At 41.2% G+C, this 14785-nt stretch overlaps 1 protein-coding gene across 4 annotated transcripts in view; it reads right to left on the bottom strand.

Annotated features, from left to right (window-relative positions):
- The window catches only part of LOC112228536 (histone-lysine N-methyltransferase, H3 lysine-36 specific), a 39185-nt gene extending 28126 nt beyond the window's left edge, over positions 1-11059 (bottom strand). The window contains exons 1-10 of one of the 4 annotated variants that reach the window (XM_042309723.1): positions 10987-11059; positions 6334-7160; positions 4253-4394; positions 3857-4029; positions 1583-3740; positions 1240-1352; positions 897-1152; positions 622-710; positions 449-494; positions 23-225 (exon numbers count right to left, since the gene is read on the bottom strand). In XM_042309723.1, coding sequence (XP_042165657.1) covers positions 23-225; positions 449-494; positions 622-710; positions 897-1152; positions 1240-1352; positions 1583-3740; positions 3857-4029; positions 4253-4394; positions 6334-7143 — 3990 coding nt within the window. In that variant the 5' untranslated portion in view covers positions 7144-7160; positions 10987-11059. Of the gene's footprint in view, positions 1-22; positions 226-448; positions 495-621; positions 711-896; positions 1153-1239; positions 1353-1582; positions 3741-3856; positions 4030-4252; positions 4395-6333; positions 7161-7853; positions 8248-8520; positions 9477-10986 lie in introns of those variants that run through there. The other 3 variants (XM_042309722.1, XM_042309721.1, XM_024393939.2) reach the window with 3 other exon arrangements.
- Between the last annotated feature and the right edge of the window lie 3726 nt (positions 11060-14785).

Genomic DNA, 14785 nt, shown 5'->3' with positions numbered 1-14785 from the left:
GAGATTTGACCTATTGTCTGACCTCTGGGTCTAGGGTATCCCTCCCATCGTCATGAAGATCAGTTTCCTCACTGGGGGGCTTGGTGACATCACAGTCTGGCCCCTTCTCCAGGCTGCTCTGGGTCAGGGGGCAGGGTGCAGGGGTGCAGGGTGTAAATGTGGAGGGTGCAGGGGTAGCTGTGGTAGGTTGCTTGATCTTTGATTTAGAAAAGAGTTGTCCAGAGCCTGGGAACAAAAACAGTCAACTTTGACCCCAAGACCAATCAACCCTTTGAATTGACAATCATTAAGTAAATGACAGCAGTATGACAAAAAATTGTGATAAACAGTGTAAGGTCTCAAATGTATTGATGCTATTTCCATACTCATCTTACTCAAAAGTGAGAAAGACTCTTAAAAAGTGTGTAATATGGGCAGTTTGAGGGAGATCCTTCCTGTGTAGACTGACCTGAAGGAAGAGGATGACTTGATAAGATGGTCTTCAGGGACTTGACCTGTAATAGATAATTAACCAGTCAACCCGTTTTAAGGCCTTCATTACTGTGAAGATAAATGGAACCATCAGATACAAAAAAAAGTCCTTATTGAACAAAGCACGACCATTCCCTAACACCTCCATACCCTCTTCTTTGGAATTGTGGCAGTCTCCATAATCTTCGGAGTTGGTTTCCTCTGTCTCTTACGGATTGTTTCCAAGTAAGGAACGTCACCTGCCACAAGACAACAGTGTTACTATGGACCTTTACACACATCTGGGATAATGACTACTACTACAGAGGAGTAATGTAATAAAAACAGCAATTACTTGGTTTCACGGCACACTGCACTGTGAAAACATTTTGTAATTGTTTGCAATCCAACCAAAGTATACATTTTATATATAAATAGTTTCTCACCAACATTCTTTGTCAGACCGTCACTCAGCAGCGAAGAGTCTCCTTCAGGAGGTGGGGTTAGAGTATCTATGGACAGGATAGGTGCATGCTGAGGGGGAGTATTCTCTATTGGGGGAGGGGCTTGTCCAGTGGGGGTCTTGGATGGTTCGTCTGGGGGCAGAGTTTGTATTTCAGGAAGTGGGTTCAGAAGGGCGTGGTCATGTGTGGTTTTCCCTGATGGTAGGGGATCTGGTTTGTTGCTGTTGGAATGTGCCACCTGGAATAACATGAAGAGGGTATAGAGCTGGGATCATAATACAAAATCCTGAAAATCCAAGAGATGTAATATGTTTGAGTGAGCTACCTTTCCCAAAGGCTGGAGGGGCTTTTTCTGTTTCTTCCTTGCACAGATTATCTGACTGTACTCTTCTGTCCATTCTATGAGTCTTTTACTTGGTTTTCGAATTCGTTTATGTGCTGTGGAGGATAAATGTGCAAAAAGTATGACTAGTATACACCACACATGTTAAATCATTACATGTCATGATCTACAGAAGTTCATGGCCCTGCATCGGACACTTTTACTTCATAGCTGTTGATATTTTCATTATGGTATGACTTCAGAAGCAAAGTTAATGCATTGATCAGTAATTCTCTCCTTTAGGATACCCTTCAATAAAGCCAAGGAAATAACAAAAATTCTTTACCTGTGGGAGCCTCCTGGCCTTCCCCAGTACTTTGTGTAGTGTTTGCAGAAATTGTGGCGGCGATAGTCTGCTGGCCCAACACTATCTTTGGCTGAAAGGACACTGATGGTTCTGCACCACCCTGCTCCAAAGGCACCATGTTCTGTAGTCTCTCATTCGTTAGCCTACTGCAGCCCTCCCCCACCCCCCCTAATGTCTCTAAATCCTGGTCAAACTTCTCCCAAGAATTGCTCGGAAGGTGGTGCAAGGCTTCCATCCCAAGGTAGCCAGGTCCAGGAGACCTCTTACCAAAAGGCACTTTTCCATTCGGTTTCTTTTTAGTCTTAGATGAGCCTCTGTTTTTGGATAGCCTTTTCATGACCTGGTTTGTGCTGCCTTCAAGTTGTGGGATTTCTACCTTCAGAGAAGACTTGGGTTTGAGCTTGGCCTTGGTTTTGCTCTTGCCTTGTTTACTTTTACCAAGACACGGGCCTTGACCGAGTGCCTCCTCTCCCAGTAAGGGTGGAATCATGGAAGGCTCCTCTTTTACATGAGCACTAGGTGGTCCGATTTCCAGCTCCAAGGGAGTTCCATCTTTCTCCCTGGTATCGTGCATGTCCTTCAGCAGCATGAGGAAAGTACTGAACTTGTAGTTAGTGTCTGGTTTAAAAGACAAAGGTTTCCCATCACCCTCACTTGATTCCAGGGACTTGAAAGATAACTCTTTAATGTCTTTGAAGGCGTCCATGGGAGAGAAGCATGGCGAGGAACAGGACGACATGTCAGACACACAGTTATTTTTCTTTGCCTTCCCAGATGTCAGAGGTATAAAGTCCACAGGCATCTGGGATATCAAGAAGCCCTCATCTTCAGTCTTAACCTCTGCTTCAAAGTCCTTTGACCTGGTGAACTTTGAGGAGGACCAATTTGGTAAACCAGTGATCTGATTATCGTTGTCAACCTTTAAAGGTTTTTCCTCTGTATAACAGTCTGTTTTGGTCTCTGGTTTATCAGAAGGAGTGTTTGTGGAAGATGACACCTCCTCCTCTGTCTTGTTGATAGGAAGGAAACAGCCAGGCTTTGGACTGGAGAACAGATTCTGTTTCCGCACTGCTAACTCCATAGCTTTAAGAGCTCTGGTCATCAGGCGGTTGCTAGCAGGCAGATGTGCAGGCTGCTTGCCCAGGGCCTTCGACTCATCAGGAGGCTTGGGCACACGTGAGACTGGAGGCTTCAATTGATCAACAGGACATTCTTTGACTGTTACACTATACCCTGGAGTCTTCGACTGATCACCAGTAATATCTTTGAATGTTGCATTGGACACTGGAGTCTTCAACTGATCATCAGGGTGTTCTTTTACTATTACGCTGGACACTGGAGTCTTCAACTGATCAGCAGGGTGTTCTTTTACTATTACGCTGGACATTGGAGTCTTCAACTGATCAGCAGGGTGTTCTTTTACTATTACGCTGGACACTGGAGTCTTCAACTGATCAATAGAGCATCCCTTGATGGCCGCACTGGACGCTTGAGTCTTTCTGTTGACAGTAGCTGCAGTTTGAGTCTTTTTCTTGCAGGGACCCTTGCTGAAGGCACTGTGGTTAGATAAGGAGGTGGTAGTGTTGAGACGCCTGTCTTTTCCTGGTTTGCTGAACCACAGGCGACTGTGTCCTTCTGGCTGTTTCTTCACCTCTTTTACTACTGGAACTGAGGGCTGAGTCTGAGCATGCTTGGATTGACGCTCAAGTGCTTTAGGACACAAAATATTGGGGATAGAGTCAAGGTCTGAATACGGACATTCTTTTATGTCCCCCTCTGGCTTGTCAGTGCTGTCAAATGTTGTTTTGGTGTTCAAGCACTCATTTTTAGCTTTAAATGCTTTTCTTGGCTTCTTCTTGCTTTGAGGCTTCTTGGAAGTGCTTACTTTTGTTGGAGAATGTTTACTGTGAGGTGACAGAGATCCGTTTGTTAAGTTGCTTGGTGCAAGGGGTATACAGTTGGATGGATTGGAAGGGGGAGTTGGAAGGGCCTTGCTCTCTTTTTCTGATGTGGACCCATCATAGAGGGTTGTATTTATGGAGTCAGGTATAGAGACATCCATTTTGGGTCGCTCTGGGAGGGCAGATTCTGCTTCAGCCACACTGGTTTTCCAAGATGCATTAAACCTCTTGGGTATCTATGAAGGCAAATAAAGCTTTTCTGTAATCACAAATGTTTGTATTTTTAGGTACATTCAGGTAAAACATGATTCATTATTGTCCAACATATGCAAAGGCTGTGCCACATATTTACAATGTATTTGTAGTCTTCGTCCCTTTGCCTTCCTCTCCTGCGCAGCAAGGGGAGCTGTTCGAACTCAAAGCCTCCATGAAATGTGTGTATAGCTTTCCCTGTGACCCAGGCCAGTTCCACAGGCAGCCCAAAGGTCCTGATGTGGTACAGCCGACAAGGCCTGTCACTGTGCTCTGCAACATCATCACACAGGAGCAAAGGACCAAGGCCACTAGGTATTAGTGTTTGCAGATTTTCTATTAATTTAACCTTTATCACAGATATAACATATATTTTGCAAGAACAAGATATGACAAGTGGATTGCTAAACACAAGACTTCCATGGTAGTGCAAATCTGTTCAACAAGATCAACTCAAACCAAACAACGGCTTATAATATCCAGGACCAGGTCCTACCTTTCATTTTGTGATAGGTTCCCTGTAGTGGGTCAACAGTCACCTCACAAGGCCACCAGGGTCTTCGGTTGAACTTTGCCCATATAACTTCACCTTTTAAAAACTTTACAGGTGGTAAGGACTTCTTCTTTGGGCTGCCCATCTGTTGACAGACACCAAATAAGACAATATTTAAATTACATCAAGTCATGTTTCAAAAGGTTTACAATTCATGTTTTGTATTACATTACTATATCAGAATGTACACGCTCTTACACATATGCAAATATGCCTGTAAAAATTCAAACACATACAAGCATTCCAATATTTTCCAAGACTATACGTTGCCGAGTGACCAGGACCACAGTCAATTAACATCTACAACCAATCTGGTTGGTATTGAGGTAAATTAGGTTAGGTCAAGTTTAACCTCGTCCCCAGTCTCAAATTGCTGGCGCATGAGAGAGCCGGCGTCAATAGGCAAAGTTAAATCCTTGCAACTCTATTCTAATTTTTACCAGATACAACATAGTGCAAACCAATGTTACATAATCAACTATCTTTTAAAATGTTTAAGAAACTTTCTTTAAACACTCTAAATGCATATATCAGCTCTGTACACACTCTCTGGCCTAGATGTCAGTCAACCTTACTAACGAGTGATTCCTCACGAAACTACAGAATAAAACCGACCATGATTTGGGGGATTTTCACTCAATTAAATCCATAGGAGAGTTCTTTGGAGGAAGGATTGTTGACATACAGTATATTTTATATTTGTATCTTAAAACATAATTGAGACATAATTAATATATGTTGGAATATTTATGACATTTTGGCCTTACCCAGGTGTATGGTGTCATATGAAGCTTTACCCCATTCTCTGTAATATGAGTAGTATTTTGATTTCAATAACAATGTTCTTACATTAATTTATGAATGTTGAAAATATAAAACTTTTGATTTGGCAAACAAATATAAAAATATATTGTTGAACATAATAAACTCTACAGGCATTGAAGGTTCCAGAGTGGGATCTCTGCTACTTTTAGTTATGATCCAATTTGTAAGCATTACCAACACAGTGAATGTGAAAATGGATTTAAAATATTCGCCCTCTGCTCATGAATTGCAGGATGTGCAACGATACAAGGAGGGCTGTGGTTACATTGCCTACTATGCCAATTTCTCTCTATAAAATGGGCCATCACTTTAAAACTAGCAGAGATTCCTCTCTAGAACTTTGATATGCCCATAGAATATATTACGTTCAACAATATATATATATTTTTTAAATGTGCCAAACCAAATCAAATCAAATCATTTTCAATATCCATGTTTATATGTTTCAATATTCAGAAATTAATGTAATATATTTTTTCTTGAAATCAAAATACTACTCATATTACAGAGCAAGCCGTAAAGCTTCATATGACACAATTTTTTGCTTTGTAGCACCTACAGATTAAACATTAAGGGGTCTGAAAATGAGGCCTGGGCCTATGCTTTTAGATACAAATGTCAAATATATGTCAAGAATCCTTCCTCTAAAGAACCCTTCTATGGATAACATTTTGTGAAATCCCCAAAATCATGCTCATTTTTTGTTCTAGTTTTGCGAGGAATCCCACTAACCTTGTATCAACTGATCATGCAAACATGAACAAACCTCTGGATATGGACTGACTAATGACATTTCTCTGTGCACATCTTTTATTGATTGCAAAAGGTAGAACTATTGACTATAATTTACCATGAGATGCTGGCGTATACTGAGCCAAACAGCAACTGAATGACATGGATCCTCTCCAGCTATAGTATGAGGAGGTTATCGATTATAGAGGAAGTGATCTTGCTTGACCTTTCTGGCTAATTAACCAGAATTTAGGCCTCTCACTATCTTCATTAACATTTCACATATAATCAAATCCCATAAGCTTGACAATTTATGTTGCACAGTAAAACAGGTGATCTGGACTGACAAGGAAGTTACCAGACCAGAACTGTGACATGTTACAGGATTTAAATATGGGGGCTGTTTGGTACTATATGATGTTGCTGTGAATAGCCATGTTATGTAAAAGCTCAGTAGTAGGACTTGCCATTGCAGGCCCAGAGGGGCTATTCCCAAGAGAGAGAGGCTTACAGTCACTCCCCCAGTCCTCGTCTGACCCATCATGTGCTGTAAATGGGGGGACACCAGGGGACTGCAAGTCTTTACCCACAGACAGCCCTGGCTCTGGTACATTTTTAACCTTCAAGTTTAAAAGTCCAGGAAGAGGTTCAGGTGACTTTCCAACTTTTCTCTCTCTGTCTGTCAGAGGCAACGCTATATCCTCATCATCCTCTGCATTATCATCATCATTCTCATCATCAAACAAAGTGGACTCAAAGTGCAGGTAGCCATTTGCAAAGGGGCTGTTGCTATCCAGTGAGAAAGCTGGACTGGGTGGGTCAGAGAAGCAACAGTCACTCTTCTTCTCCACACTATGATTAGTCTTACTATTGTCTGTGTCTCTGCTGCCTGGCTGGGTAGCTGTGAGGACCAAGGAATTGCCGATGTCAGTTTTCCCAACAGCATTCCGGGTATGCAAGTCTTCCCTGGAGCCCTGGGAGGCCCTTTCCCCGACTCCAGGTAGGACCAGGTCCGGGTGGCTGACCATGGTGGTCAGGTGCTGTAGCCTTCTCAGAGGGCTGTAGGAGGAAGATAGGTCCTTGATGAACCCATAGGTGGATGTAGATTTCAGGGCAGGGGCTGTGGACAGCTGCATGGCACGTGGAGGGTCTAGTCTTGAATTGCGGTTATGGTGCTTTGAGCAGGAGGAGACAGGGTCATTGGGGGCAGAGGTCAATGTTGGGTCAGAGCAGCAGGCCTGAGCATCTTTGATGGGCAGTTCATAGGGCTGACTCATGCTGCCATGTCTCCACCCTAAACATAAAAGTAAAACAGAAATAGGTTTAAAAAAGTGATAGCCTACTTTAATTGGATGGATTTTCAATTATTGATCACATACATTTTGTTGTCTATAATTATAATCTATTTATTGTAAGCTATCAAAGAGCATGGCAAAAAAAAAACATGATAAAAAGTTATTATTACTGAGCTTCATTATCTATTAAAGTGTGACATAGTTATCTTGCCCCACCTCAAAAAAAAAAGATGAAGAATGAAAATAGGTATCAGGCAGCCACAATATTGTCATCATTCCACCCCTCGATCCCGCCAAGAACGTGGAATCGTGGCAACCTACTGCACGTTTGGAAGGCCAACGGTCATATTAAAATTAGACCAGCATAACTGTAATGACACGCTGTCCTTCCCAGCGTCAACGAAGGGTTAAATTGATTTCAAAAGGCTGATGTAGAAATCGCGAATGCCCATGAATAAAATGGACAGCTCTTGACAGCGCCTGCCGCCTGTGCATCAACTCTGTGTGCCATGGCTCACGAGGCACCAGAGATAGTGCATAGCTGGCACGCTACAATACAGTATGGACACACAAGTTCACACAGCCACACATTCGTACAGACTTAACATCGACCGATGTCTACTGTACATACACAATCACGGAATGTGTAAACAACAAAAGCGGATGTCAATGATATACCGCAATAATCTTACCATTGAAATGTCCGTCACCGCAAAAACAACTGTCAACCCTTTAATTTATATAATTAAATGTGCTGTTTTCCAATTTTGTGAAAGCGGATAAGGAGAATCCCAGTAGCAGCAATACTAGGCCAGGATCCTGTGGACATACACTGTCTCTACTTGCGATAGCTGTTACTCCACCGGCGTCCCCTTCAAAAGAGAAATATATGCATGCATTTCACTTACTGAGAGAACCACCCCTTTCCAGCGACATATCATAGTGTGCTATAAGTTTCTAATTCCATGTTACCTCATATTCAATGCATATTCTAATAAATTATTACTATTTCCTAGCTGTCGACCTGCCCCTTGCAGCCCCTGACTGCCCGTGTCTGTCTGTGAGAGCGGACCAATCGTCACTACCTCCCAACCCCCAGCATGAAGTATTTCTGAGGCTTTGAGTGCCACCAAAAATCCTAAAGATATGTGGGATGGAAGAAAGACGCACATATTCCTCTCTACTGGTCCAATCCTCGATAAATGATCACATTAATTTCTAATTACTGCCATTCACATTTATCAACTTGTGCCAACAATGCCAACAATGGCATAATATCATACCCCAAATGGAAACCTCATGCGCTTTATAAATTAAAGGATTATGTATTCTTGTAGATGCATTCTAATATGGCTATACCCGGAAAACAGATGGCTTCCTTTCCTTTAGACGAGTTGCAAAGCCTTATTTTCTCTGCTCACCGGGTCCTTCAAAATGGAGTCTGTTCACAAAAAACAGGCCACAAAGTGTTAAAATATGCTCGACATAAAGTTCACATCAAAGCGCACAAAATGTAACCGTAATTACGCACACGTTTCCAATCCATCCAAAACATTCCAAAGCCTCAATGCAAAGCTGCATTAATTACACACCTTCGAAGAAACTACATTCCACAATAATATTTAGTCAAAGCTATTTAGTGTATATGCTATAATATGACAGGTTACGGAAGACTCACGACGGGCAAATGTAACTGGTGTGTGTAGGGAGACAGTGTGCCATAATGCTCATTTCCATAGTGAATCCATCTTGCCCTGAACATCAAAATATGGTTTTAATCACGTATTGGCTTATTTGCTTGTTGCAAAGGAAATTATACAATGGTAGAGACCGTGGATACGCAGTGTGCTGTCCAATAATAACCCTCTGAAAGTACACATCTATTGGGCGGTCGTCCTAGATAAATACACAACCATCAAATATGCAAAGCTGTTAATCAAATAACAGTTCTGTATTTCGAAAAGGCGACATATATCTTCACACTCTCTATAAGAATATGCGATATTTTTCGTCGAGTGGAAAAACTGAAGCCTACGGAAGAACTGCGCTGCCTGCTCAGCCTCGCTCGCATGAGCCTGGTGGGAGAGGGCCTGCAGTGCACCGCAAACACACAGTCAAAACAGCGCCCCGACAGATCAAACACATTCATGCGTCTCCAAGCCCTAATAAACCAATCTTTCTTTCGTTTTTAGACAGATTTGTAAAGAGAAAAATACCATAACATGATTTAAAGCATCTCTATTTACATATCCGTCAAGAAATCGAGTTGAAGTAAACTGTTGAATCATCATCTTGCTATACAGTATGTGAAGTGTGTTCCTCAATGCTGTGCTGTGTCTGTGCAGTTCGTAATGTCGGCAGTCAGTCAGAACAGAAAAACAATGGTGGTTAGAGACATCAGCACTGCAGTTGCACAATACTCAGCTATATGTACCACTCTATTCTTATCTCCTTTTACACAACATGCTTACCTGTCATGCCTGGTTTATAGACCTGTGCTCCTCCATCTTTACCCAAGCCGTGTTTTCACTATTCACCCCTACAATGTGGACCCTTAGGAGTATCTTACCTGTACACAAGTCTCCATCATGTTTTCTTGTGGCAGAGTGATTGACAAGCCCATTATAAAGTCTGTCACTGTCCATTAGTCTACTTACTGACAGCTCAATATTGTCACTTATGGCTCTGCCCATGACATGACTCGGCTCTGTCCATGACATGACTATAATGTATTTCAGTCATTTGTCAGTCTTCATACTCATACTTTATTTGGTAACACTTTACTTAAATGAAGACTCTGTTAAAAGGGCTACATTACACTGTTAGGCCTATAACACTGTTATAACACTGCCATTTGTTATAAACAGTAGTCAGCTTATGATTTATGATGGCATATGCCATGATCAGCTAATTGGCTAGGTTTAAAATGACCCAACTGGCTTAGCTAATTAACATTGTCATGACATGAAATGATATATATCATGTATTTTTACAACAGTGTTATGTAGCCCTTATGATTGAACGTTTATGTAAAGTTTAATTATCTGTTCAATACACTACTAAAAGTATAGAAAACTGTAATTGGCCCATTGATAATTTGAGGTCAGTGGGTCAATCAGATCTAACCCTACATGACCTCTAACCCTACAGTTATTGGTAGTGAATACAAAAAACCTTGTAAACTAAGTCACTAACCCTGGAAACTAAACAACTAAGTCATGATGCATTGATTATACATAATACAACTTCATGATTGTGTGACTTTAATTGTGTAACAGCAAATTATAATGTGTTATAGTATTTACTGGTTAATTTTAGGTTTTGTGCTCTGAGGATGGTGACAGTCAACCCTTCAAATCCACTGTAACACTGTCACCTCAATGAAGATGCCACACCCCTCCCTACCCACCATCACTTTCAAATCAAATCAAACCAACCTGCTTATGAGTTATGACTCATCTGGCATAAAAACAGAAACTCTCCTTATTACTAATAAATTAGATGTCTCAGAGGAGTGACAGTATCTATTTCTGTCATCTCATCTATCACATTGCTACTAGTGTCTTTGAACAAAACAACCTTTCTTTCTCCTGAATAAGAATGAGTGCTTCAGCAAAGCCATTGGAGCATAATACCATACAGTGTTCCTCAAGCAGACACTTATTCAGGTGGGGAAGGAAGAGGGCAGAACCACCAAACTACGTAACAGGTTTTTGTGTGTTGAAATCAAATCAAAATTATCACGATGCATGCATTGCATTATCTTCGTTGTCTGTTTGTGCGGTGGATGCAGCAGTGAGTTAAAGCCCTGGTTGGTATACTCACAGGCTCGAGCCAGGCTCTGTTGTTGGAAGCCAGAGAGAGAGGAGGGAAGAAGGGTGGAGGGAGGGCGGCTGTTTCCCGCGGCCCTGGGAACAGGAACTAGGCTGCCCGCTATCCCCCACCCCCCACCCCCACATGCAGCATTATGTATGAGACAGGAGCCAATTGGCTCAGAGGATATGCAGCTGAACATGGCTACACCCACTTATTAAAGATATTAGAATCAAGAGGGCATAAGAAAGCCCTACAACTCAAAGTCTTAAATATTTAAACATCCAAGGGAATTCATCTTTAGATAAGATAATTTAAAAAACGTGTTTGCACTTTATGTTGGTTACATAGAAAGCACTATATTTTCTCTCTAGAACGTGTTTACAGTAAATGACACTATTATAATACGATTTCAACTACATTGACAAATAAAACCTATCTCTGTGCACCCCAAAAAAGAAACAGACTCTAGAAGAACTGGTATACTGTACTTGTATGGCGTTTGTATGGCATATCATTCAGATCACAAAACAATAATTTAATTCAAGTGTGGCGGCCAAATGTCCCAGACGTTCATTCGGTTGTCACTAGTTAACACAGCCTCAAAATCAAAATTGGCTATATCATGAAAAATTCATGAAAACAAAAACGTGTTTTTTGGTCTTCATTTAAGGCTAGGATTATGCATAACGTTAGCAGTGTGGTTACGGTTTGGGTAAAGGTAATGGTTAGGTTTAAAATCAGATTTTAAGAAAGATAAATTATAGAAATGGGCGGGATTTTGCCATAACTATGACTTTGTAGCTGTAGTAAAGATGGTCTATTATATTGTCAAGATAGTCAAGTCACCGCTTTGACAATGAAAATACATGTTCTCAAAGATGGAATGCAGGTGGGAGGAGGCGAGATCAGGTGGGAACATTCTAGCCAATGAGAGGGCAGATACGTGTGAAAAGGCCATAGAGATAGATAGAGGACTCATCTTTCTATCTGTGCGATTATAGTGATGTGACTGAATGGGCAGCGCCATTGAGGCTATCTCCATTTTAAAGTAGTCAATTTTCTTATTATTATTCAATGGCCCAACTCATAGGAATCCCCAGTCAGTTGACTACTTTAAAATGGTGGAAGCCCTCAAATAGTATATTTACATGCACACTAATTATTCAATATTAAACTAATTATGGCAGTAGGCCGAGTATAGAAACAGTAATGTAAACACCCTACTCTGCTTATCTTAATCGGTGTAAGGTCAAAATTGAAGTAAGCATACACCAATAAAAACATCAGGTTTTCTGAGCAAACCTTTGAATGATTAGGAAATATAAACAGTTTAATCTTATCCCAGCTGTGTATTTAATCTGCACATGTGCCAGCACCAGTAGCGCAAGCCTCGCTCTTATGCGTGAGTAAGTATGCGCCTTACAAATAGTTTTCACATACAAACTTTATATGTCCAAGCTCCCAAGTTGTGCAGCGGTCTAAGGCACTGCATCTCAGTGCAAGAGGTGTCACTACAGTCCCTGGTTCGAATCCAGGCTGTATTACATCCGGCCGTGATTTGGAGTCCCAAAGGTCGGCACACAACTGGCCCAGCATTGTCTGGGGTAGGCTGTCATTGAAAATAAGAATTTGTTCTTGACTGACTTGACTAGTTAAATATTTTGTTTAATAATAAAGTAAATTAAAACTCAGAATCAAATATGTTTCACAAAAATAACATAGTCACTGTGGTAGAACGCTTATTTTTGATTGCCAATTTTCTGCATTAACAAATAGCCTCACGTAGCCTGATTTCAGAGGTGTCCATCAGAAGAGGTTGTTGGCAGAGCTATATGTGGACAGGCTCATTGTAATGGCTGGAATGTATTAATGGAACGGAGTCAAACTTGATTTCCATATGTTTGATGTGTTTGATACCGTTCTATCGATTCCATTCCAGCCATTACAATGAGCCTGTCCTCCTATAGCCCTTTCCACCAGCTTCCTCTGGTCCATGTAAACACGATTATTAGGGAAATTGTTCTTATTGCAAAGCATGTAAACATTTTAAACTATTATAGTAATCTGACTATCGACCATAATCATATTTCTGTGTGCATGTAACCATGCTTATTGGCAATATCCATGCTAAAATCGGTCATATGCATGATGAGTCCTCTATCTATCTCTATGAAAACAAGCACACCTCTGATGTAAAGTTATTTTTTCAAATTTGCCGAAATGCCACGTGCATCCACTTATATCGGGCATTTGTAACAACCTAACCATTACGAAACTCCTATTTGATCCAATAAGCCTCTTAGCAAATTAGCAATTACATTTTTTGTTGACAAAATTCGACACTCTCGTTAACCTAACGTAGCAGGCATAGAAAGACTCTCTCATTGACCTCCATACAAAAATTCCTCACTTCGTGGGCTTATTATCGGTGGAGATTTTGGGCAGTGAAACATCTCGCTTCGCCTCTTCTTCTCTGGCTGTACAGACGACTCTACCGGGCCTGCTGCCAACAGGCGCCACTGCACAACTCACTCCTTACTCCACCTAGTGGTCACATATAAGCTTGACCTCTGCCACCCAAAGCGACTTTTATTGTTTCAGTATGCTGTAATAGGTTCTACAAGGGATGAATAGATATGGCTTTGTTCAGTAAAAACAAAAGCATTCAATATACTATTATTACATTAGCATAATGCATGTAAAGATAATTAGAGGTACAGTAATGGTAAATGTTTAGACATTTAAAATATAATTTCCTGATTAACCATTAACATTGACCTACAGCAGAAGTATGTTGAATCTTGGGCCTTCACTGAAAACATTTAAATAAAATGCAATACAATACATAGGCCAACTAAACTCAGCAAAAAAAATAAACATCCCTTTTTCAGGACCCTGTCTTTCAAAGATAACTCATAAAAATCCAAATAACTTCACAGATCTTCATTGGAAAGGGTTTAAACACTGTTTTCCATGCTTGTTCAATGAACCATGAACAATTAATGAACATGCACCTGTGGAATGGTCGTTAAGACACTAACAGCTTACAGACTGTAGGCAATTAAGGTCAAAGTTATGGAAAATTAGGACACTAAATAGGCCTTTCTACTGACTATGAAAAACACCAAAAGAAAGATGCCCAGGGTCCCTGCTCATCTGCGTAAACGTGCCTTAGGCATGCTGCAAGGAGTCATGAGGATTGCAGATGTGTCCAGGGCAATGAATTGCAATGTCCGTACTATGAGACGCCTAAGATAGGGAGACAGGACGGACAGCTGATCATCCCTGCAGTGGCAGACCATGTGCAATAACACCTGCACAGGATCGGTACATCCGAACATCACACCTGCGGGACAGGTACAGGATGGCAACAACAACTGCCCGAGTTACACAAGGACAATCCCACACAATCCCTCCATCAGTGGTCAGACTGTCCACAATAGGCTGAGAGAGGCTGGACTGAGGGCTTGTAGGCCTGTTGTAAGGCAGGTCCTCACCAGACATCACCGGCAACAACGTTGCCTATGGGCACAAACCCACCGTCGGTGGACCAGACAGGACTGGCAAAAAGTGCTCTTCACTGACGAGTCACGGTTGTCTCACCATATTGAATCCAGTAGCACCTGTGTTATGTCTTATGTGTAATAATGCAATTTAATATTGTAACAAATGAAGAGAATATGGAATACATATGTATTTTACATGTAGATTGATTAGAAAAGGAAATTATAGATCTCACATCAGGAATTGTTTGAATAAGGCCCCATTGAATTCCTCAATTCACAAATGACAGAAACATAATTTCCAA

This window comes from Oncorhynchus tshawytscha, linkage group LG30 (genome assembly GCF_018296145.1).
Source record: "Oncorhynchus tshawytscha isolate Ot180627B linkage group LG30, Otsh_v2.0, whole genome shotgun sequence".
Lineage (NCBI taxonomy): Eukaryota > Metazoa > Chordata > Actinopteri > Salmoniformes > Salmonidae > Oncorhynchus > Oncorhynchus tshawytscha.
Note: the sequence above shows the minus strand (reverse complement) of the source record. Positions and strands in the feature narration are given on the sequence as shown.